The sequence below is a fragment of the Arvicola amphibius genome, chromosome 17 (assembly GCF_903992535.2).
Source record: "Arvicola amphibius chromosome 17, mArvAmp1.2, whole genome shotgun sequence".
Lineage (NCBI taxonomy): Eukaryota > Metazoa > Chordata > Mammalia > Rodentia > Cricetidae > Arvicola > Arvicola amphibius.
Window position 1 is genome coordinate 1,628,106 of NC_052063.2, and position 23,209 is coordinate 1,651,314.

A 23,209-nucleotide genomic window follows, 5' to 3' on the forward strand; every position below is an offset into this window, starting at 1 on the left:
AACTGACATCTCTGGCAGCTCAAAGGCCTTTTGCTATTCAATCTTAATGTGCAGCTTTGTCAGAAATTAAGATAAAAGTCATGCTCACTAGCACTATGCACGCTTTGCCCATTAAAGAGGGTATGTGTTGACAAGTGAGGTAACAGACGGAAAAACACTTTAAAACATAAACCGGGCAATGGCACGCCAGCCCGTGGATCCATAAAGAAACACACACACAGATGGCTAAATTGAATCATCCCCAATGTTTTATTTAATTTAAAGTTTTAAAAGGCAGTGGTTAAGCACATAATCTATGTGTGTTGCATATATGCATGTATGTGCACCTACACACACACACATATATGAAAGGAAACCAACCCCTTTTCAACTTTAGCCACTGATCAACTTGGCCTGCTGTCTACATGATTGCGCGTCTACTTCATGTGACCATTTCTAAGAGTAAAAATCAACAGCCTTAATCAGCTTAATAGTAACTATTTGTGTTTCTTTTTTAAATAAATAAAGTTACCATTAAACTGATCACATATGGTAGAAAGAACACACACACAAATACACAGAGACCCTTGTTTAAAACGTGACATACGAATGACCTTTATGTACAAATGGTGCTGTTGGCTCCCTACCCCCACTGCTCGGGGAGCCTGGAGGATGTGTGCACTTGGCACAGTGCAGACGGTGGCCCAGCCCTACGGTACGTGTAGTGTTCAGAAACATGAGGAATAAATAGGCACATGTAGCTGCCTGGAACGAAGCCGTTATTTCTAGCTCCTCAGAGGGAGAGCTGTATTCTGAAGTTTTAGCTGAGACATACAAACGTTAGAGTGTAGTAGGTTTGTAAGTCCGGGGCTCTGTGCGTATGTTTCCACGTGTATACAAAACTGAAAGAAAGTGTGGGGCTGGGTCACCAAGGAGTCCCCTGCCTCAGCCCTTGGTACTAGCTCCACAGGCGCTCGTGTGCCTCGGGTTCTGGAGAGACTCAGAAGGGGCGGTTTACATGAGTGGGTGGGAGGACACGGTGGAGTCTTCAGCTAGGAATCCCGGCAACAGGACTGCCAGGCTGGACCAAGCTGCTGTGCAGAGTGAAGGCCCACACTGCATCCTGATGGAATGGAATGGCCGTTTCTGCTCCTAGCCCACGCCTCTGCCTAACTGCAGCTCTGTGTGGACGCCTCGATGTTGCAGAGAACACAGGACCACCTCTCAAACATGCTGGGTTCCCAACGAGTAAACCAGCTAATGTGTTTCTAGCCAAAGCAAGGGCATACATGTTTACAGAAGAAGATTCCCCTGGAGCTACAGAGAGAAGATGCTGATAAAAGCCATATTGGGAGTGGAGCGGGCGACGGTGCTCTTCAGTCCGTGTCGGAGCTGGTCTCCTCGATGACGGAATACTGGCTGAGAGCTTCCTCCAAAGGTGTTATTGTCCCATCAGGTTTCAGTCCCATTGGTTTAAGCAACTCCTCTCTGGAAAAGAGATAAAAGAAAGAAAAAAGTGTTCACCAGCATCACACACACCCCTCCCCCACCCAGAGCCACATCCTTTTAAAAAGAGAAGTCTCTAAAACCCAAAGTATTTTCTCTCAAGCTCTGTGTCTGTAACAGAAAGATGAAAGGGTATGGAAAGAAAGAGGGAGATGAAAGACTTCATTCACACAGCCAAGCCCACTAAGCCAATTAAAGTATGAAAAGTCAAGGTCCAAACGGGCTCGGGACGAGGAGCAGGTCTCTTCTGTTTTGAATAATTAACTTTTTTTTTCCTCTTGTGGATTCATTTGTTTTAGAGAAGTTGAAGCTGCCAGAGTTTCACCTGCCCAACTTAGAATTAAACGCATGTTTCATTTAATGGAATCAATTTGTCAAATTTGGTTTTGTTCCCACCATCTCTGACTTAATGAATACTTGTGGATTCATTTCAAATCAGCTGAATTTCCCCACGTTTTCCTTCCTTTTTCTCATTTAAAACACCATTGCTTTTGTTTGTGGCAGTTTAATTATGGGATTGACAGCCATTTTTAATCTCTTCAAAGCTCCCCAACTGTCTTCACCTAATCCAATTGTATCCACTCCACAAGTTACAGCCTCATCTAAGATGGTTAATTATTGATTAAGCCAATCAAAAAGCATCAGGAAAGATTTATTTAATCTCTTCATAGGCCGTATTTATTATTACATGGAGGTCGTGACAAATCTACCTACTGAGTTGCTAACTCCAAGCCTTCCACTCCCAACAGGCTAGTAGTGTACTTAAGAGGGCGGCAAAGGCACGGGAGCTGCTTAAAACTTATTTCTCATGGAGACGGGCACCACTGAGAATATGACGCAGCTGCTGTAATGCTGGTGGGCTCTGGTGTGAAGGGAAAAAGAAACACTTCTTCCCTCTCCCTTCAGACAACACAGGTCCCTCCCGTGGAGAGGAAGCTGCAGGATGGGATGGCACCGTGAAGCCGGGGACTGGTTTAAAGGAACAGGAGCCTACGCAATGGCCCTGGCTCGGTCAGAGGGTGACTGCTGAGGCCGGAGTCTGGGAAATGTGGCTGGCTGGCTAACTGAGGCTCCTGCGTGTTATAAGAAACAGGATCAAAACCATAAAGCTGAAAAGTTGGAAGGAACCTCAGAGATCATTTAGTCCAACCCCCTTTGGAAAGGAGACGGAGTGACTTACCCAAGGCCGCTCAGTGGCAGAGTTGGGCATGGGACAGGTCTCCTGAAACAGAGTCCTGTGCTCTTTGCAGTAAATCCCATCTCGGCTGGCTGCCCTAACTGCATGGAAAAGCAGCGGAGTTCACTGCTCAGTGACCATGTGAAAGGAACTGCCACCTGCTGGGCAGACGAGGAAGACAGGCAGCAGCGGCTGCCCTTGACGAGTGGACAAAACAGACCCAAGATGACCTGGGCAACAGATGGGGTGCAACAGTGGCTCCTGAGAAGAAGCACGGCCACACTACCCGAGGGAGGCAGAAGTCACCACAGAAGAGCCACCCTGTGCCAGGCAAAGGAGACTGTGAGGTCCCATTGTCTTGTGTGAATGTGTTAAGTTGCGTTTGCTGCTTTGTGCTCTTGTAAGGCTGGACAAGGAACCAGTGTTTAGGGAGTAGAGGTTCAAGGAAGTGAGGGGAGAGGGAAGGGTAACATGGCTAAAGGGAGGAGCTTAGCATTTATCCTGGAGTGTCCACTGGTTCACACCCTCTGGGAGTGCTGTGTAGGCTCACTAGGATGGAGGCCATGGTAATGGTGTATGGAGAATGAAAGAGACGGATTGTGGCTGAGGCTGTGGGAAGGAGCGGCCTCACGCCTCAGGTGTGGAAGGGGCTGGGAAGGTGAGTGAGTGGTAAAGTGTCCCTATGGTTCCAGGCAGGTGCTAGGGCACTCCCTACAGGAGCCAGAACACAGGCAGATTCGGTGGACCGGTGCTATTTTTCAGGACACAAGGAGCTTGACTTGCCTTTGTGGCAAACAGACAGACACGCCAGTGGCGAGCCACCAGCAACGCTCGCGTCCTGCTGTGACCTAGCACGATTGAGAACACGTTTTTCTAGTTCTGACTGTGATGAGGAACTGTGTGACACTGAGTCCTAACACTGATGTGAAGGGGACACCTTGCTGAGAACAGCACACTGAAGGCTAAGAAAATTCACATCTGGGAAACAAGAGCCTGGACACATGCCAACCAAACACAAAACTTTAGAACCAAATGACCTAGGTTTAAAGGTGTTGGTAACTGAAGGCCGTGGGGATGGTAGGGAAAGGCAGAAGCAGAACTGGCAGTACTGACGCAATTACATTTCCAGAGTAACAGGTCCGTACTGGGGCCAGCTGCCAGTGTGAACTACCCAGAGACTTCCTACTCTTTAGTCCAACTTTACAACTGGAAATAGCTCAGAATCTTACAGTTTTATGGAGAATTTACAAGAGTTAATTTACAGAACAAAGGGCACCCATCTTTTAATTCTCACTTGTTACCTCTTCTCAAGCATTTGGGGGTGCCCTGTATCACCTTCCACACGGCTCCATGCAATGTCTGTCTCCTGACATTTCTGTAGGAAAGGCTTCAGTGCACCTTGGCCACAGCCATGCATTCATGCAAATAAATGAAGACAGCACTGTGATGTGTGGGAAGAGTTAGCAAGTCTAAGGCCTGGACTCTTCCACTTACCAGCTGTGAGATCTTGGCAAGTCTGAGTCTTAGTTCCCCCATCTGTGAGATGGGGTCATGGTAACTCTAGCTCTGCCTACTTCCCAGTGATGACATGAAGTCCCAGCACCGCAGTGGTAGCAACAACCGCACCAGTACAGATCAAAGAGTTCTGGGGCCTGGAGAGGACTCAAGGATTTACTCTGGGGAGTGAAAAGCATATACAGGTTCTAAAGCCAGACCTGGTTTTTAATTCTAGATCTACAGCTCATTACCTGAAAGACCTTGAAAACTCTAAACTTGGATTTCACTCTCAGTAGAATGGATCAGAAACACCTCACTAAGCGATCATGAACACACAGACCACACATAGAAAGTGTGCAGTGTAACGGCTGGGATGGAATCAGAACCCACAAGCTTTACTCTAGTTTACAGAGAAGGCTTCCCCTTCCTGATAAAATAGTGTGAGGGGGTGGTGGGGGAAGAATACACAGAAGTAAATAACAGACATGATCCCTGTCCTCAAGCTTCAGTCAGTGTGGAAGAGAATACGCACACACATTAAACAATACCAAAAGGATCACAGAACAGCAGATCAACAAGCTAGGATGACTGACAGGCAGAGCCTTCCTTCTGAGCCTTCCAGCTCACCAGCACAGTCCTGCTATGTGTGGAATGTGTTCAATAGCAAGATTTCTTGTCCTGGGAGCATCAATGGATCACTTACTAGCTTGAGACTGCTTTACCCGTGGACCTGGATTGCTTCTCATTCTCGCGTCTAACTTTTCTGTTCTTCTCTATCCTGAAGCTAGCACAGCAACCTACATACACCAAACAAAATCTCTGCCCTAGACACTGCTCATGGCCTGGTGGATATGGGTTATCTTAGTTCCTGAGGTCTGTCTGTGCCCAGGTCAGTAAGGTAAGGACAGAGGACGCACGGCAGCGTCCCTCCACTGTCACCTGGCGATGCACACAGAGGACATGGAAGGACGGGGGACAGGTCACTACAGGCTCTTTGCAGGAGGCAGACTGGAGGCCACACCGTAACGGCAGTGAAGACACGCATCACAGAAGAAAGGCATCCCGGAAGCAGAATTAGTCAAGCAAAGGCACACAAGCGAGAGTTAGTCATGTGTGGGACTGGCAAGCAGGCTGGCGCGGCTGAGGAAAAGAACGAAAGCTCAAAAGCATTGAGGCAGGAAAGAGGGGCTAGAGACCTGGGCTCCAAGGCTGAAACTGGACTGAGTAGTCAACACAATAATCATTACTGTGAAGTTTGAAGGCTGCAAACAATACTGCTATATTAAACTGTTCTATGCTTTATTTAGTCAGTTTTAATATCCTGCGTTCTGGCAAAGGGCCTTACAGAGCACAGCTTCAGTTAAAAACCTGTAAGCTACATGTGGCTGGTCTTTTCACAACTAAGTCACGAACAAGACAGGTTAAATCTGTAAGCAGATTTGTTTTCATCAAGATTTACAGAATCAGGAAAGGATTCCTAATCCATAGGAGACCCTGCAAAGGTTTGCTGCTCTCAACTTGAAGGCAGAGTCCATGTCTTCTCGGGCTGTGGTTTTCATGTATCTGGTCTAGGACAGAGCACACAGTAGGTGCTTGGTGAGTGTTTCCTGCAAGGATGTATGTAGTACATGGGCCATGGCATAAGTGGAGAACGGCAGAGGACCACATGCCAGGAAGCATTCCTGCCAGCTGTGATAGCTTCCTTGATGCGTCGGCACCAGCACAGGTCAGGCATCCTTGCTGTCCACCACTACCTGGTGTGGACTCAGCCTACGTGTGAGACCGAGGAGTCCGAGACTCTAGCCTCGTTATAGTTTGCTGATCTGTCACAAGACCCTGAGCTATAAAATGAGGGGTGGACAAGATGATCCACACTATTCTATACTGATTTTAAAAATAAGTATCAGGCTAATAAATTTCAAATCACATACAAAGCTCCTGGGGTTTTAAAATACTCAAAAATCACCATCCTAGGCCTTTCTCTTAATCAAGGGATTCTCACCCCAACGGTCAGGGACACAGACCTCAGCCCGCCAGGGAGGGACGACTGCTGAAGCAATGGCCGGCACCTCACACGGGATCCAGACCGCATCATGGCCCTCACTGGCCCTTTGATGAGTAACTACTGGTCCTCTCTAAAACACGATAGCCGAGTGTCTAATAAGCATCATGGTTGAAATGTGTATCGGTAATAAGATATTCACATACAACAACTGCTTCACACTTACCTTCAATGCTACACACAGGCCTTAACACAGTTACGACTGCCCCCGTTATCACCAAAAAGTACAGTGGTGTCTACTGGATAAAGAGCCCATTCTAGGCACTGGGACAGTATCATGGCGGGCTTCTCATCTGATCAGGCATCTGGCCAGGGAAGAGATAAGCCTCCAAGAATGTTCAACTGGAACGAAACATCATTTAGAAATTTGATCTTACTAAACGATAAGGAACCATAGTCTGTAAGGGTGTGGCCAGGCAAGAGGACACAGATAAAGTACGTCCAAGGAAAGAAACCCTACTTTGCCCCAGCCTAACCTTTGGGACTGCCAATGGAAACCAAAAAGGGATGGGGACTTATGGGATTTAAACATATTTAAATTTTTCTGTTCTTTATATTTTTACGTATGTATTTTAACATCTTCCTGTTGGGACAGTACTCTGTGATAGGAGATGGTCACAGTGTGTTAGGGCTTCAGGGTCACGGTGCAGCGCTGGGGCTTGGACAACAGCATGCCCAATTGCACGGTGCATGTTACAGAACACCTTACTTGACCTGGAAGCGAGACACTACTCTTGTCCACAGCGTATGTTCTGTGCAATATAAACAAAGCATTCGGCTCAAGTGCACTTGGTGAAAGCAGGGACACAATCAAGCAGTTGGTAAAAACACATCCTTGTTCCCACTTGCAGGTCTCCCAAGAGTCCCTTCAAATTTACCTATACGAGTTTCAGCTTCCCGCTTGCCACTTAGCTTGATAACGACTCAAAAATCATTCCCTTGTTTTCAAGGGCTCTTCTTTCTCGTCTGCTCTGTGCACTACAGGGCAGGACTGACACATGGAATTAGTGACAGGGTCTGTAAGGAAACGACAATCATGCAAACACCGTCTGCTCTGATAAACAGCATAGAGACCACTCTCCTCCCGCTAATGAGTCCTGCACAGCAGTTCCCATCCTTCTGTTCTGTGGTTAGAAAAGGGGAAACCTGTGCAGCACTGCGTCCTTTAATCACCCCTGATTAATTCTCTACTCTAATGAGGTTGCTGCTAGTTAGCCAGGTTCTGTTACATACTTGTTTTGTTGACTTCTGTTCAATGTATAACAAAACCCAAGACAAGATAATTGGGAACCATTACTTTGGCACAAGGATTCCTGTTCTTAATGTGAGGTTGGCTTGGAAAAAGAGCCCTGACATGTTAAATTAGCCATTTCATATTTAATTCCTTCTGGCCTTTGGAAGATGGGATGAAGCATTAGTATATAAATGAAGTATTTTAATTAATGTAGGATGCCTACAAGGATGGAGCCCACCAGCCCAGAGGGTGCGTGGGACCTGGGCTTCTTGCTCTGTGGCAGCCCTGCTGTGACAGTCACAGAACCATGTGATGCTGGGGGGAGGGGGGCTCCGCGTGCAGACACTGACGCTTTACATTTTATCCATGGCTTCTGAGTGCAAATGCTTTTTCACCAGGACACTGACAGAAAAGGAACAATGGGAATGGTGGCTTTACCACAAGAAAAAGGCCTTCCAATTGCATCTTAATAATTGAGACCTTTCCCTCAGCCCTTGTCATTACGTTCTAAGTTGGGGCACCAGTGGAAAAGCAAAATATGCTATGTAAGTATGCCAACCCCAAGATAAATGGACACAGTGAATTGCTCACAACACCACACCCTTCCACTTTGTAATGGGACTGAGAACTGTCTAAAAATCCCCACAGGGAAGCTACTTTCAAGTTAAGATTCAGTAGTGTGATGGCGTGGGTAAGGATCTGTTAGGATACCATACTCATTCTCTTTAAAAAGAGTGCCAACACCCAGTGCTAACAGGGATCTCAGGACTGTCACTGCTTCCCTCATAAAGCAGTTCTCTAGCCAGTGGTGCAGCACCTGACGTGGAGTAGGAAACTGGGGTGCCTGGTGCTTCCCACTACAGCCTGCGGTCCGTCAAAGCAGACCTGCGCACTACTGGCCTTTGGTGCTTTGCATTCATTTAAAATTTGTTTAAAAATAATCAGACCAACAAACTGCTGAGAGTAGTTGGTAACTTTTCAGAACAGCATACTATCTGGGAGTTCTGCAACTGAGGTGTTCTGGAGGGGTCATCTTACGGCTGCTCTTGAGTCAGCCCATAACCTGTGACGGCTCACTCCTCAACGATACCTCCCATCCTACTCAGACCACAGGATTGTCTCATGACAACAGGGAGCACACATAGTTTTGATGTTTACATTTTGAAGCACTGAATTAGTTTATTATTCTCGTTTCTGTTAGAAGTCCGCATGCAAAGCGTCTAAGGCCGTCACTACCCATGTTAGTCAGCGCAGTGAGGGGCGGTGAGGGTAAGGTGGGGGCACTGCTGAAAGAACACTCTATAGCTAGTTTACCTTAAATAATGACATCCTTATTTCTCGGTGACATTGTGAGAAAACTTCTCTACTCTGTTGTCTAAGTTAACACAATTAAATGAGGTCTGCAGGGCAGCAAACTCCACTGAAGGAAGCAGCACAAACGGAAATTATAATAATCTTTCCAATCAGGAAAATCTGAACGTTAAAAGGCAGGCAGCTAGGAAGGAGGCTATTTTTATTTTGTGTTTTGCTAACTGTCAAAGGCCATTTCAGCTTGTGCTATAACCAAGCACTCAGTGACTTCCAGTAAGGAATACAAAGGGCACATGATGTCGTGCTCTGGTGTCTAGCCAACCTAAAGAGGAGCAGACTTAAGCCTCTCAAAAGAGTCCTCTCGTTCTTGTAAGGCCCTGTCAGCTGAAAGTGCCGAGCTCCCTTAATTGAGATTTCATGGCTCCGTCATGATGGAGAACGGGGCCGCATGTCAGTAGCCAACGGCCAACAGCCACAGACGAGCAAAGTGAGGAAATTTAATCCCATACAAAAATTGGTCATTTTAAACACATAATCTACTAAATAATCAACGAGACACTTTCCACTCCCTGTTTGTCTTCAGAGGACATTCTGATTTGGATTAACCACACTTCAAGGGTTTAGCAGTCATGACAGTGCAGATCCAAATGATCTCCTGGCCTAAATCTTAAGATCTTTGAACTCTGGTGTCACATCAGGTCTCATACTACCTAAAAGGGCAGGCTGTGTTTCTGAAATGCACCTGAAGGGCATATCCTAGACTAGCTTCTCATAAAGACATGTGCAATTACAAGTTTTAGTAAATTTAACAATAGAATTTATGGAAAAAAGTTGTGTGCTACTTTTTAGCCATCAATCTCTCATAACTTTATACTTTTGATGCCAGAATTAAGAAAGCTATGTCCCACATACCAATATGCCTAGCAAAAATGGGGGTGGGACTGGAAGCATGGATAGTGGCCAGAGAATGTATGGGAGAAGGAAGTGGTGGCAGAATAGGTATTGTTTATTTACATGCAATTTCAATCAATGTTTTTGTGTAAGCAAACAGGCAAAGTGCCTTGGTAAACAGAGCTGTAGTGAGAATGGAGGATAAGATCAGTCCACCCGGTGTCGGTTAAGGAAATAAAAGGGGATGAGAGGAAGCAGAGCTGTGATGAAAGTGTCCCTGCCCTTGGCCCACAGTGTATGCGCTGCTGCTCGGTGCGGGGAGCTGCGTCAGGCACTGGACTTCCTACCTACACTGCACTCCAGCTTCCTGCTTGGGAGCAGGCGCTTATTTTTGCTTTCAAAGTCTGAGGAGGAGAAAGGAGGCGGAGAGGCAGGCAAGTTATAAACATCATATGTTTTCTGTAATCTTATACCTCAGGCTTGATTATTAAATATACTTATTCTAGATTAAAGAAATTCATATCACTAACTTAAATTAGCCAGCCATGGTCCACATTTCTTTGATATTTCTTTAGTTTAATGAAGTTTGGCTAAGAAATGGACCTGACAATTACACTTTGAAGCCTTGAATCCTGCAGGTTATTCTATAGATGAAAAAACAAAATGAACAAAACCAAACCAGACTTCATACCTGGAGGTCGGTCCTTTCCATCCCTGCACACTGGGGAAACCACAGGGCAAAAGGCACTGAGTTAGCTCTATAGGGCAGGGCTTACATGGTCCAGGTGATTTCCTAGCTCTGAAAACCTCCAGATGCCCTGCCACCCCTACATAAGGACTAGACCCATCTAACACCAACACGATCTGACATCACTGAGAGTTACTCCGCCCATACTCAGGAAGAACATTCTAATTTCGAATCCTAGCTGCTGAGGATGCTGAGGACATGCGCTCCTTAGGGCTATGTCTAGCGGGAAGGTTAGATGGACAGGTGACCTCGAAGTTTCACAGTAGTGGTTTTACACTTTTGACAGTAGAGTCTGCACCCTACACCAAGCTCAGGAATAGTATGTGGCATGACCAACCTTAGTCATCACTTTGGAAAGTGCTTTGGCACGGGCCACTGTTGCTAACCACCATCCTGGTGCAGGTCCTTCACATCTGCTCTCCTATGGATGAAAAAAGGAAGTGTCTAGTGTCCATGCCTCGGCCACGTCACCTCCAATCCTAGCCTCAACTCACACGCCTTTTTTTCTTGGGCAGGAGAAACTGCAGAGAGGATGCTGAGAAGTGTTCTGGCAAACACTGTAACACAGATACAGCAACACAGTGGACAGAGCAAAGGCCTTGAGTTCTGGAAAATGAAGTTCCTAGTCTCACTCTATTTTCAAGCTGAAGAGCACACATGGGTGAGTGTGTGACAAACTGCCTAAAGAAAATGGGCTGTCAGCGGTCATCCGCTTAGAGATGCTTCGGGCATTTCTGTGTCCTTGCATTTCCCACCGGTCAGTGAGGTTAACATGCCACCTGAGCTTCTTGGAAGAAAGATGCAGTAAGCGAAGTCTAAAGACTTGGAAGGACTAAGTCTCTCTCCCTACAGTCAATGGCCGTTTCTCTCTAGAGCACTTCTTCAACTCCATGACCAGCCCACTGTCACTTCCGTTCCCTGGGAGAGGCTCCCTGAATCTCAGACACAACAAACTGCTTCTTTTCCTTGGGGCATACAGGTCAACACATAGCTTTTGCCACAATTTCTCCTTTTATTTCTGAGATAAATTATACACCTGTTTCTCCCACTACAGTATGAGTTTTCCAAAAGCAGAAACTGTCTCACTCGCCGCCTGGCTCAGTGCTCTGCCCATGGGAGCTGCTTAGTACTGAACCTAAGTCTACTTAGCTGTATGGCATCTTATTTTTTCTTATTTTACCAAAAATAAGAAAAAGTAAAAAGAGAGATGAAGCTTAAGACTAATGAGTAATACAGCACAACAAACACGAAAGACACATGAAGGAATGGTTCCGTCTGTGCATTCTTGCTCTGGAATGCCTACGGCTGACTTTATACAGATGTCACTGTCATTAGTGAGCAAATGTTAGAAAGCGCACACACAGGCAGACAATGTAAAACCCACCGTACGTCATGCAAAAAGTCAACACGACTATGCTCAAATTTACTTTTGCTTCAACTTCAATGGCAAAATAGGTTCCATCAAAGCCAACACACGACATCCTAGCTCTGTTCTGTACAAGCAAGCATAAGAGCCACCTTCAGCTAGAGCCAGGCACCTGCTGGGTGCTTCTCGGTCAATGTCTTCTTGGAGACGTAGTTTAAATCAAGTAGGGCATTTCAGAATTAACGTTTATGTGTTTACTTATTTAGTAGCTTCTAAACTATATACAAAATATGTAGATACCCCTGGGATTAAAAAGAGAATTGATTTATGTGAATTAGTAGTGTACTTTATAAAACTGATTATCTATGAATAAGCCAAATATCCAGATTACATTATCTTGGGCGTTTCCTCATGCAGGTTGAATGGACCAACTATAGTAACTGTGTTAACTGCAGGAAATGCCCATCACCACAATAGGAAATGTAACTACTTGAGTGACCTGCTGAGCTAAACCACTAACATGCTCCACTCAGGGCCTTGCTAACAATTTCCTTTCTGGCTTCCCCCAGACGGATCTACTGATTTTGTTCTAATTTACTTACACCATCATGCTTCATCAGCTACAGCAGACCCACCTGGAAGCTGTCAGACACAGACAACTCATTTTTACATATATTCTTTTTTAGGAGGGGAGGGTGCTGGGGACTGAACCCTTTCCCCAGCTACCAGATCTTATTCTTATATATTCACATAGAGCTTGTTATTCTGATCCAGGAACAGTCTCCATGATTATTACTAACTCCTTCTGGGAAAGAACTGTATAAAATGTTATGGAGAATGGAATTTGAAAACGGCCAAATGCTGGGAACGGACAAAACCTTAGGAGCAGCCGGCAATCACCAAGCTCTACAGCCCTTTGTAGACACATCGCCACTGTTACCCACCACAGAGTGCCAACAACAGCCCTGTCTGCTGTAATCCTGTCAAGCCACAGTCGTCCACTTCTCATTCAGCCAAGCCTCTGGCTACAATGTAACCTCTGCTTTCCCTGTTAGCCCCTTCCCTTCCCACTTTCAGTCTCTGGCTGTTCTACTCCAACTGTTATTTATCTTAATGGATGAATAGCAGCCTTTATGGTTATGTGAAAAATGAAATGAACAGAAAAGATGTACCTTTACATGGTGGCTGTCACCAACAAAAAGAAACACTCACTCAAGATGACTTACAGGAAGACAGTGGCTTAATAATGACTGGAAAAATAAGGCAACCCATCCAAGCCTTCAGGAATCAGCCTCTAGTAACTCCTCCAGAAGAGCTAGTTGTTGATTAGCATATCTTTATTTAATTATCTACAAAACTAGTTATTTTGGAAAGGAAGGAGGTGTGAAGCAAGAGGGGAGGGCTGGTTGTTTTTGGAACCCCTAATTAGTAAAAGTGCCTGCTTTAAAAAAAAAAAGTCCTTTATCTGAGCTCTTTCTTTTCACTTCTTCCTGAAGAGGATAAGGCATTTTAGAATCCTTGGTTTCAGCAGCAACTCAAAAAGCGATAATGCAAACTTGCACATCGAAAAGGAAAGGAGAAAAGCGCACCGTGGTTTCAAACAGAATCCAAACCGACTGAAACAAAAATAAAAGCAGCAGCAGAACCACCGCCCTAACTCAAAGCATCCTTTTGAAGACGGGGTTAGTCAGTTAATGTGAGAGCCACCTCGCTCCTGCTCAGCACCGAGTGTTGCCGTGATTCACCGACACACACCCAGAAGCAGCACGCGGAGAGAAGCCACCTAAGTACTGTTGCTGCCTGGCCTCCCTGTTCAGTAGACATGGATTCTATGGTGACTCTCAGTGAGAGAGACAAAGAACTAGTACATTCTTAGAAACCAAGCAGAAAACGGATGGGAATACAATACCTGGAAAGTTTATCAAGCATGTTGACAAGTTTCATGGCTTCATATTCTTTTTGTTCTTCTGTCATGTCATCTATAGGGTTTGGCATTGGTTCCTCTAAATGACCAGTGATTAGATTAATGCTACAAAAAGAAAAAGAAGTTATCTGTATGTTTTAGAATTATGCTCTTTCTATACTTTTCTGGTCCAAATTTTAAGTTATATAAGAAAGAGTATAATAGCCAAAAATTGGCAATAATTTCAATAATAATTTTATTGTATAGAATTGCTATAGGAATGTTTTATTATTATTATTGTTATTGTTGTTGTTGCTGTTTTGCTTTGGAAAATTAGTTTTTTTTTTTTTAAATTAACTGACTTGCCAACTATTTTTTAAGGCATGGCTGCTTTTAAAAATATAAAATTTGATTGGTGCCGTTGGATAAATATCCTTGGATGCACATCTTATTCATTAATTGTAAGGGGACAAATACTTTCAGAAGTGAAACGAGAAAATCCATTTTGTGATACAGCATAAAACAAACATGTCCAAAAAAAGAAGAAAAACAAAAACTGGAACAATGATGACAGAGAGGCTGCAATCTGGAAATGAAGGCATGCCGGTTTATAATCTCAGGAAGTTAGTCCATTAGTGAGACCACAGCGGTAATGAGAGTCTAAAACAGTAAAAGATGAAGTAGAAGAGTAATTTTAATTCAATTTGATCTAACTTAGGAAGAAAATGCAAGCTAGCCTACCAAGAGACAAACAACAGCATCTTAGCTTTCTGGAAACAGACTAGAACAATGCTCATGGCAATGGACTTCTTATGCTAGCTTTGTATGAAGTTCTAACACCAAACAAATTATACTCGTAAATAAAAAGGCCACATTTCTTTCTTTTATACTAAGAAGGGAAAATAAAACACAGCTCTTTCAATGTCTGCTAAATATCAATACCTTAAAGCATTATTCTTGAGAAGACACAGTTACAGTGTCTTGTACCAGTCAAGTACAGGTTGTTCTAATGACCAAAATGCAGACAGCAGGACGGCAATGATAACAAATGGCTGCCTAAGGTCTTCCAGATAAAGGACCAATGCTCTCAGGGATGGTCCAGGACAAGCAAACCAGTACAAACTGTGAGGAGTCGGAGGCTGGGGTAAACTGAAGAAAAAGCATCACGCGAGCCAGCGAAAGGCAGTGTAATTGCCTGGCTCCTCTGGCGCTCAGCGTCCAGCCCCCGGAGGCTGCTGGGTTGTCATAAGGGTTAGCTCATGGGTCACTATCACTTACTACCACCAGATTTCCTTTTTGCTATACTCCTCAAGGGCTACAGACCACAACAGATCCACGTGGAAGGGTCTGTATTTACAATCTTAGCAAACTAGATTTGATGTCTGTGTTGCTGTCCTCAGATAGCTGTGTGCCTAAGAGTCTTGCTTGGGGAGAAAAAGGATGAGCGCAAATTCAATGCCAGCCTGAGTAACTTACCAAGGCTTGAGGGGGCTGGGCAGCAGCTCAGGGGTAGAACACTAGCTGAGAAACTAGGTGTGAGGTCATGCATTAAATCCCTAGCACGTCCCTCCCTTGTCCCCTAAAAAGGCAAATGAACAAACCAAGAAAACCCCGTGTTCCCATCAGCAAACTATGTACAAGTCAAAAAGCCGCGGAATTCCTCAGGGACAAAGGAAATAGGGCAGGCAGAAGACACTGGGACTAGAGCCCGTCTGCTGGCTCTACCCCTTGTTTCTAGGTATCCTCTGTGGTTCTTCAGGGACTCTGGGATGACCTGAAAACATGCAGACTGGTCACTTAGTCCTAGTCTTGAATCACTCGGGGAAACACTCTAAAGACAGAGCTGGCCTGGTTTGGGTCGACGTGTGAAGTTCCCTGTGTGACCTTAATACACTGGACTCACTCACTGCCCGGTTAGATAATTGCCCTGGAGTTTCCTTTAAAGGCGTCCACAAAAGAGAAAGGGGCTCTAGCTAGAGGCCCTCACAGAACTGCTAAACGGTCACTGTATCTCCCAAGCTTAAGAACAAAGAGAACTGAACAAGGTTTCTGAGAAGAGAGGTCTGGAAATGCAGTGTCCCAACGTTATTTCCTAACAGCTGGCCTTATAGGTGAATAAAGGTAACTATTACAGCTAAACTCCTCAAGCCTTCCGGGAGAGCGCAAGCACAGGCCAATACATAAGCTATGCTGGTCATACCCGTTGTCATTGAGAACAGGCTTCTCCCACTGACAGGTGTGATCTGAAGAACCACACCTGCCCACTTCAGAAAACGACAGTAGCACAAGCAATTATGTATCTCAGAAAAGTGTCAGGGACACACAGGGGGGCCCTGTAGTGTTGCAGATTCCTAGGTTGAGCAGAACACAGAACCATTCTTTGCTTGGTATACCCCCCACCCCCAAGACAGGGTTTCTCTATGTTGCTCTGGCTGTCCTGGAACTCACTCTGCAGACCAGGCTGTCCTGGAACTCACTCTGCAGACCAGGCTGTCCTGGAACTCACTCTGCAGACCAGGCTGTCCTGGAACTCACAGGGATCCACCTGCCTCTGCCTCCTGAGTGCTGGGACTAAGGTGTTTATTGGTGGGATGACGTCCACTGAGTCTCTTGACTGCCAGAATGATTCAAGACTCGCTCTGAGGTTAGCTCCCAAGTGACAACGTCCTCTGCTGTCGAAGCATGAAGGCAACATTTTCTTTCTCAAAGAGCGAGGCCCCTCCCCTACCCATGGAGAAAACACAATGCCCCAGTAACCCCAGGGACTTGGGGTTCATTTCTCCTTTTAAACAGACATCTTTTTTCTTCCTTATGGTACTCAGGGGAATGTAAACAAAACCACATAAAACACAAGCCGGGACAATGAACGGAGCCACTCCTCCATGAGAAAAATGTCAACCTGTCGTGGCAGAAGGTAGATGGACCTCTGTCCCCTCCAGCCAGTCTCCCACAGCTTCCCACCCACGAGGAAAGAAAACAAGTCCTCATGACAACAGCAAAGCTGTGAGCTGTGTATTTTGGGATGGACGCATACCTAGTGCTGTTAACCCTACAGTCCAACACTCAGCTTTATGGGTTCTAAGATCCCAACACAGTGAAATTCTGAGGTTATTCTTCCTTGGTGTGAAGACTGAGTCTTCACTGCTTTAAGGGCACTGTGGTAGACCTTTGGGTGGTCGTCTTTATTTACCCTGTCTTCTCCTCTTTCATCCTTCCAGGCCTGTGAGTAGTTCTCTCTTCCAACTAGGTGACAAGTATCTGAACTCCTATGTATACTAACCATGATATATATATATATATATATATATATATATATATATATATATATATATTTAAAATAAGACCATTATAAGAACTGATGAGTTATGGTCTGACAACAGGAGGATTATGGCAAAAAAAAAAAGGTATGAGCAAAAGAGCATGTGTATGAAAGTTGAACTGCATTTCAATTCTTTTAACTGTTGTTTCTGGTCAATATCAGCAACATAAAATACTTAAAAATTTATTAGTATAGTCAACAAGCATTTGCATAAAGACAGATTTTTTTTTAAAGTCCCGTTCCCTTATAGAACTTACCTTCTAGCAAACAAAGAAGAAGAAGAAGAAGAAAAAAAAAACAGACCTAAGGAACAGGGAAGCTTATGGTGTGCTGAAGGTAGGAGGTGCTGTTAAAAAAACAAAACAACAAAAACAGCGCAAAGAATGAGGTCGAATGGAAACTTATGTGAGACCAGGCTTTACTGAGGACTAAGCAGCTGTACAGAGAGGAAAGACTCAAGCAGGACCTGGAGGTGGAGAGGGAAGAGAAACAGCAGCCATCAGGAGGATGTGGCCCCAATGAGGACTTTGGTCTCGGTCACCAGGCAGTTCTGAGCAACTGCGAATGGATCAACAAGGTCAGTGGGAGCTGCTTTACAGCCACAGAGCTGGGCTGGGCCTTGGAGCTGGACCAGCTCTCCAGCTAAGAAGCCCGGTTTCTGTCACTAGTGCCAGCCAAGGGGAAAGGATTTTGGAAAGAGCCAAAGTTTCAGCTTGGTGACAGTTAAAAGTAAAAGACCCAACTAATTTCTGAGTGTTATCAAGATGGAGCTGTAACTGACAGGTGTGTGTGAGCATGTACTGGAGGACGCTGAGTCAAGTGATGCCTGTGCTCTCAGGGACACCAGGGCATGTGCAGACACTGACTTCTGTTTCAGAATTATTAAAGAAAGGTAGCCATGTCAAGGAGCTATGAACAGGGAAGCTGCACGAAAGACAAGTTCGTCTCTGACTAGTGGAATGGAGTGGTAGGTGGAATACAGAAGCAATTAAACCACAAATCCCCACTTTTTATCCATTAGTAGTTACTACTGAAAACAGATAAGCACCCTCCGGAAAATAACATTGTGAGCATGAAGCATAGAACAACACATACTGCGTTCATATAGCATCTCGTGAACCCCATGGCTTTAGTAGGAATATAAAATGGTCCATCTGCGGTGTAAAATATGCAGTTCCTCAGAAAACTGAATATGCAAACACAGGTAAAACAGACTCGAAAGGAAAGCAGGGGCCTGACGAGATACCAGGACACACAAGCTCAGCACTGTCAGCCACTGGTGACAAAAGGTGCAAGTGTCTCAAGGGTCCTGTAATTGCCAATGGGTAAACACAATGTTTATACATTAAAATGGAGAACCTTCCAGTCTTAATTTGGGAGGATATTATGATATATACTACAATATGGGTGAGCCCTAATGACAGACTAAGTGAAACTGGCCAGTCACAAAGGACAATATATGATTCCACAAATATGAGGCTTCTTGATATACAGACAGGGAGAGGTGAGGAGAGGGCGCAGGACGGAAGATGCAAAGTTCTGGAGATAAACGGGAACAACAGTACACGGCTGTAATCACGGCATTCTCCAGGCTGTGGTCAGCCTGGGCTATGCAGGGAAGCCTGTTACAGAGAAGAAGAGGGTGGGGCTTTCTCTGAAGCAGCTGTGTTGAACACGCCTATAATCTCAGCATTTAGGAAGCTGAGGCAGGAGGATGGCGAGTTCAACGTCAGCTTGAGAACTGAGATGATTCCATTTTGAAAGTGCAGGTACAACAAAGGCTGATGAGTGTGTGGAGTGGGTGTGAGTGTGGCAGAAGCAATAATGATTTTGTTTTGATCCAGGGTCTTTTATGATGAGATTTTAGATGTATTTCACTGGATGCTTACAGTCAAAACCCTGCGTTCCTAAATGAGTTAAATCCTAGTATGAACAAACACAGTCCTGATTAGGCAAAGAAAGAAAAAATCAGCAAGTCCTGATCTGTGGTTCATTCACTTTAAGAAATATTAAACCATATAATTTATACAATAACAAGACAGTTATTACCAGACCAGAGCAGCATAGCAAATCTTGGCAGAGGAGAAGAAGACTCAGGCACTGGCATGACGCCTGAGGTCAGCATACTCAGAACTATCCTGAGTGCTGGGCACAGTTCTGAGGCTCTGCACTCCACAGGTCAATCACCCAGGGCCTGACCCGGCTCCTCCTCGCGCCTCCCTATAAAGCAGACACCTCTGGATGCCTATGCACCTAGCCTGAAAGTTATGGGCTGGTGACTGAAAGTAAGCCAAGCACATTAAACATCTGTCTTCCCACTTATGTTTAAAATGACATAAACCACATCAGTTATCAAGGGGCTCCATGCTCAGAGACATAAAAGGAAACGGTATAAAATCAAAATTGAGCTGGGTGTGGTGAAACAGGCCTTTAATCCCAGTAATTGGGAGGCAGAAGCAGGTAGATCTCTGAGTTCTAGACCAGCTAGGGCTCCATAGTAAGGTCCTGTCTAAAACAGAACAAATGAAGAGGAGCTTAGACAGTTGGTTTCCTTTTGATAAAGGACTTATCTGAAAACTGGACAAGCCTCACTGGCTAGATGTCCATGTGGTGTGTAACTGGGTTCTATGCCTAACTGCAGAAAACCATTTCCAGTTCATTAAATACATTTATTTTGACACAATAAAAAGACTGCTGTAAAATTAACTGTGTCTCAAAGCCTGGACAGAAGCTCCACACAATTCTTGGTTTTAGATTCCAATAAAGGATTATAGGTTACCTTGGTGCGTTAATCAGAATCCACTTACATTTCTGACAACAGGACTTGGGCCAACTGGATGAAATGTGATTACTTTTGTTAATACTCACAACTGTTGTGAATAAATGGATCATAAGAACAGCAGAATGGGATCCTGGGGAAGACTGCACAGTAAAATGAGCAATCCCTTCTAAACTTTCTAAGTTTGCTCAGACTACTAACAGGTCTTCTTACACATTCCTCAAGCTCTGTGGGTACCCCAGAGTGACAAAGGGTTGCTTGTGACAAAGTATTTTATTCATTGTCACTTCCCCAGGGACCCTGGAGGAATATTTTAAAGTAACACTAACGATTCCACCAGGTGTTCCTCTCCAGAGGGCAGACAGACACAGTCTATTTGAAGGGTGCACGATATACCTGAAAAACTCCTATTTACGCCTGTAATGAGCAACATTCCAAAGACCAGTTCACACTGGTAATGACTGGCCAAGTCTGAGCCAAGAAGGATTGCATTAAGGCTGCGAAGCTAAGCACAGTTTGTCCCGCAGCAGAGAGTGAAGACATCAACACTGATTCAAACAGGTGCTTTCTGAGGTCTGACTTTATTTCCTGCACTGCTCCTCCGCCTTCTCTGAGCGCCTCGCTAGGCAGCATCTGCACCTCCCGTTTCTATGGCCATCGCACAGGTCATCTCCTGGGTGACGATGGGAGATGCAGACACCACATGCCCTGACGTCTGAGAAACGGTCACTGGTGGCGGGAGTGTGCGCTTGAATCCCAGCTCCTGGGGAAGCTAGGGAAAGAATCTGCTGGAGTCTATGACTTTGAGATCAGCCTGGGCAACACACAGTAAGCACCTGCCCCACCCACAAACACACACCACCAAACAAGAGGGGACTTTTTTGACTAGTATATCATGACATGATACGGAAATGTAGTTTACGGGGAAAATTAACGACAGCTTGAAAACTAATTCAGAGCGTTGGCTTCTTTCTCTTTTGTTCTCAAATACTTGACAGAGACGTTTAACCCACAGCATCTAAGTGACAGCAGTCTATAAAGCTCACTACTTAAAAGCCACCGCTAGCATTCCTCCGGCAACCAAAGCCTTTGTTTCTCAGGTAACCTTCTGTGAGACCCTGCTGAAGCCTGGAGGATTAGGGTGCTAAAAATAACACCATGCACTTAAGCCTGACTTGTCAAGAATCAGGTCACACTGTTCCTGCCTGATGAGAGACTGGCCATTTTTTTCCCACTTTATGGCAATTTAATATGTTGTCAACAGAACACAATCTATACTTGATTTTAGATTGTGATTTTCTATTCTTGGTTACCTACTTCATGACCCATATCATTCTACAGAAGAAGACCAGTCCCACTGACAGTATCCAAAATGAAGGTGCCTTATAGCAACCAGTCATGGAACCCAGGAAAAATTCAGCTCAAATGACTGCTAGTCAGCGGGGACTGAGGATGAGCACTGCAGAGGACCAGGAGGAAGGAGGAAGAAGGGAGAGAGGTGGCAGTTTAAGTTGCACACACTGACTCAGCGATGTCACAGCATCTCAGGCTTGTCCTCCAGGGCACTGAGATGCCTGTTAAAAGCTGGGCTCCTGAGTGTGCGTGACTAGAGTCCTGCACAGAGCCCGCTCTTCCTGTTGTCGCCATGTGCCTTGCTGTCATACTTTCTGCACAGAGCCCGCTCTTCCTGTTGTCGCCATGTGCCTTGCTGTCATACTTTCTGACTTGTAAGAATTTTTATGCAAGGGTACTAAGAATGACTGAAGCATCAAATAACCAACTTTAATACTTGATGTTGTTAGCCGTACGTTCTATTATGCAGGCATGTGTTAGTTGTACATTAGGAAGCCTCACATAAAGGAAGGTAAATGGTGACAATGCTCTTGTAAACTGATCAGCACCTAAAACTGCCAGCACTCTTACTGCTTCAGAGAGGGTAATGGACTTGTTGAAAGAATCGTGCAGCATATTTTCATGAAATCCCACCCTTCAATCACCTGAAGTCACTCTAAGGTACTATTTGAAACTGTCTCTAAAAAGACCAGTAGGTGGAAAACTTACAAATCCACAAGAGAAAGCCAACGGAAGCGGAAGACAAGCCACTAACTGAAAGACACAGCCACTTAGCAAGCAGAAACGTGGTACTGTACTTTGGCTTTGCGTTCTTGTACTCTTCAGTGTCCGTGTCCTCGTCCTCTGAGTACCAGTTATCTCCTCTTCCTCCAGCCAAAAGGCCCCTGGCCGCCAGCAGTCCTGCAGCGTTCCCATAGCCAGTGTACTTCAGCAGGCTGTCCACTGCAAAACACAACAGGGTTCAGACAGGCGTCCTAGGTGCTCACCACTGATGCCCACCTTCCAGCAGAGTTGCTGGGGCCCCTGCCCTGGCAGGAACCCTCTGAGAGGCCTTTAAAAATATAGTGGTTAGGATGAACTACCTAAAAATACCCTACCTGCTATGAAAACTAAGATCCTGTTTTTGGATATCAGCAATTCTGAAACTGCTCATCCGTACACACTCTGGCAAGCGGGGGGCCTCTCTCTCTGCCCCTAATAGTAAGAGGCGTGCAACAACTTTCTCATCTCTAATTTTATTTTTTTTAAACTAAAGATAATGAAAGTCAAATGGAGGTTCTGCATGTGTTGTATGAATAACCTTAATTTTTTTTTTATTCCTTAAAGAGATAGGAAGGAAAATATATAGGCATTTTAACACCTAAGGGTATTAACAAATTGGAAAGGTTAATATACCACTTAGCAGGGCAGGGCAGACTGGGAAGATGCTTGTGACACAGGCATGAGGAGCAGAGCTCAAATCCCCAGAACCCATTTAAAGCTGAGCAGGTTACTTGTAAGACAGACAGGTTTTCCAGGTACTAGAAAGTCCCAGGGTCAAACAAGAGACTGCTTCAATAAATAAAGTAGAGGGCAATTGAGGAAGACATTCAACTTTTGGGCCTTCATATGTATACCCATGTACACCTACACACACACACATTAAAAAGTAACATGTCAACACAGGAAGCCCACTGAGTCCGACCAGCTACATTTCCATATGATCACTATCACTAGCTGGTAGAACTTTGGTAAAGTCTTTGCGGCTCTGGCCCAGTGTCTGGCCTGTAGAAATGGAGGAAAAGCTGCGTTCCTCAGAGTAAGGCCCTGGGCTTCTCAGAAAAGCAAGCTCTTCTTCTCTTAAAACATGATGTAAAATGATCATGTTACACCCACACACACAGAGTTTGGGGCACTGGGTACAGGTAAAAGAAGTCTGCACTGCAGAGGTGTGTGTGTGTTACATAAACTTTTAAATATACTGAACAATTACTGGCACTTCATTTTCTTCAGGTACAATTTCAAGGTACACAATTATGTCTATAATAAAAAGAATAAAAACTGTCAGAATTTCCTCAAGGTTTTAAAGTAGAATGTTCATAAAA

The 23,209-nt window shown here is 44.9% G+C and overlaps 1 protein-coding gene across 3 annotated transcripts in view; it reads right to left on the reverse strand.

The window, feature by feature from the left end:
- Positions 1-226: 226 nt before the first annotated feature.
- The window catches only part of Ric8b (RIC8 guanine nucleotide exchange factor B), a 95,675-nt gene continuing 72,692 nt past the window's right edge, over positions 227-23,209 (reverse strand). Inside the window, exons 6-9 of one of the 3 annotated variants that reach the window (XM_038314423.1) lie at positions 21,923-22,067; positions 13,681-13,800; positions 10,743-10,826; positions 1,341-1,467 (exon numbers count right to left, since the gene is read on the reverse strand). In XM_038314423.1, coding sequence (XP_038170351.1) covers positions 10,787-10,826; positions 13,681-13,800; positions 21,923-22,067 — 305 coding nt within the window. In that variant the 3' untranslated portion in view covers positions 1,341-1,467; positions 10,743-10,786. Of the gene's footprint in view, positions 1,468-10,742; positions 10,827-13,680; positions 13,801-21,922; positions 22,068-23,209 lie in introns of all 3 variants that reach the window. The other 2 variants (XM_038314424.1, XM_038314425.1) reach the window with 2 other exon arrangements.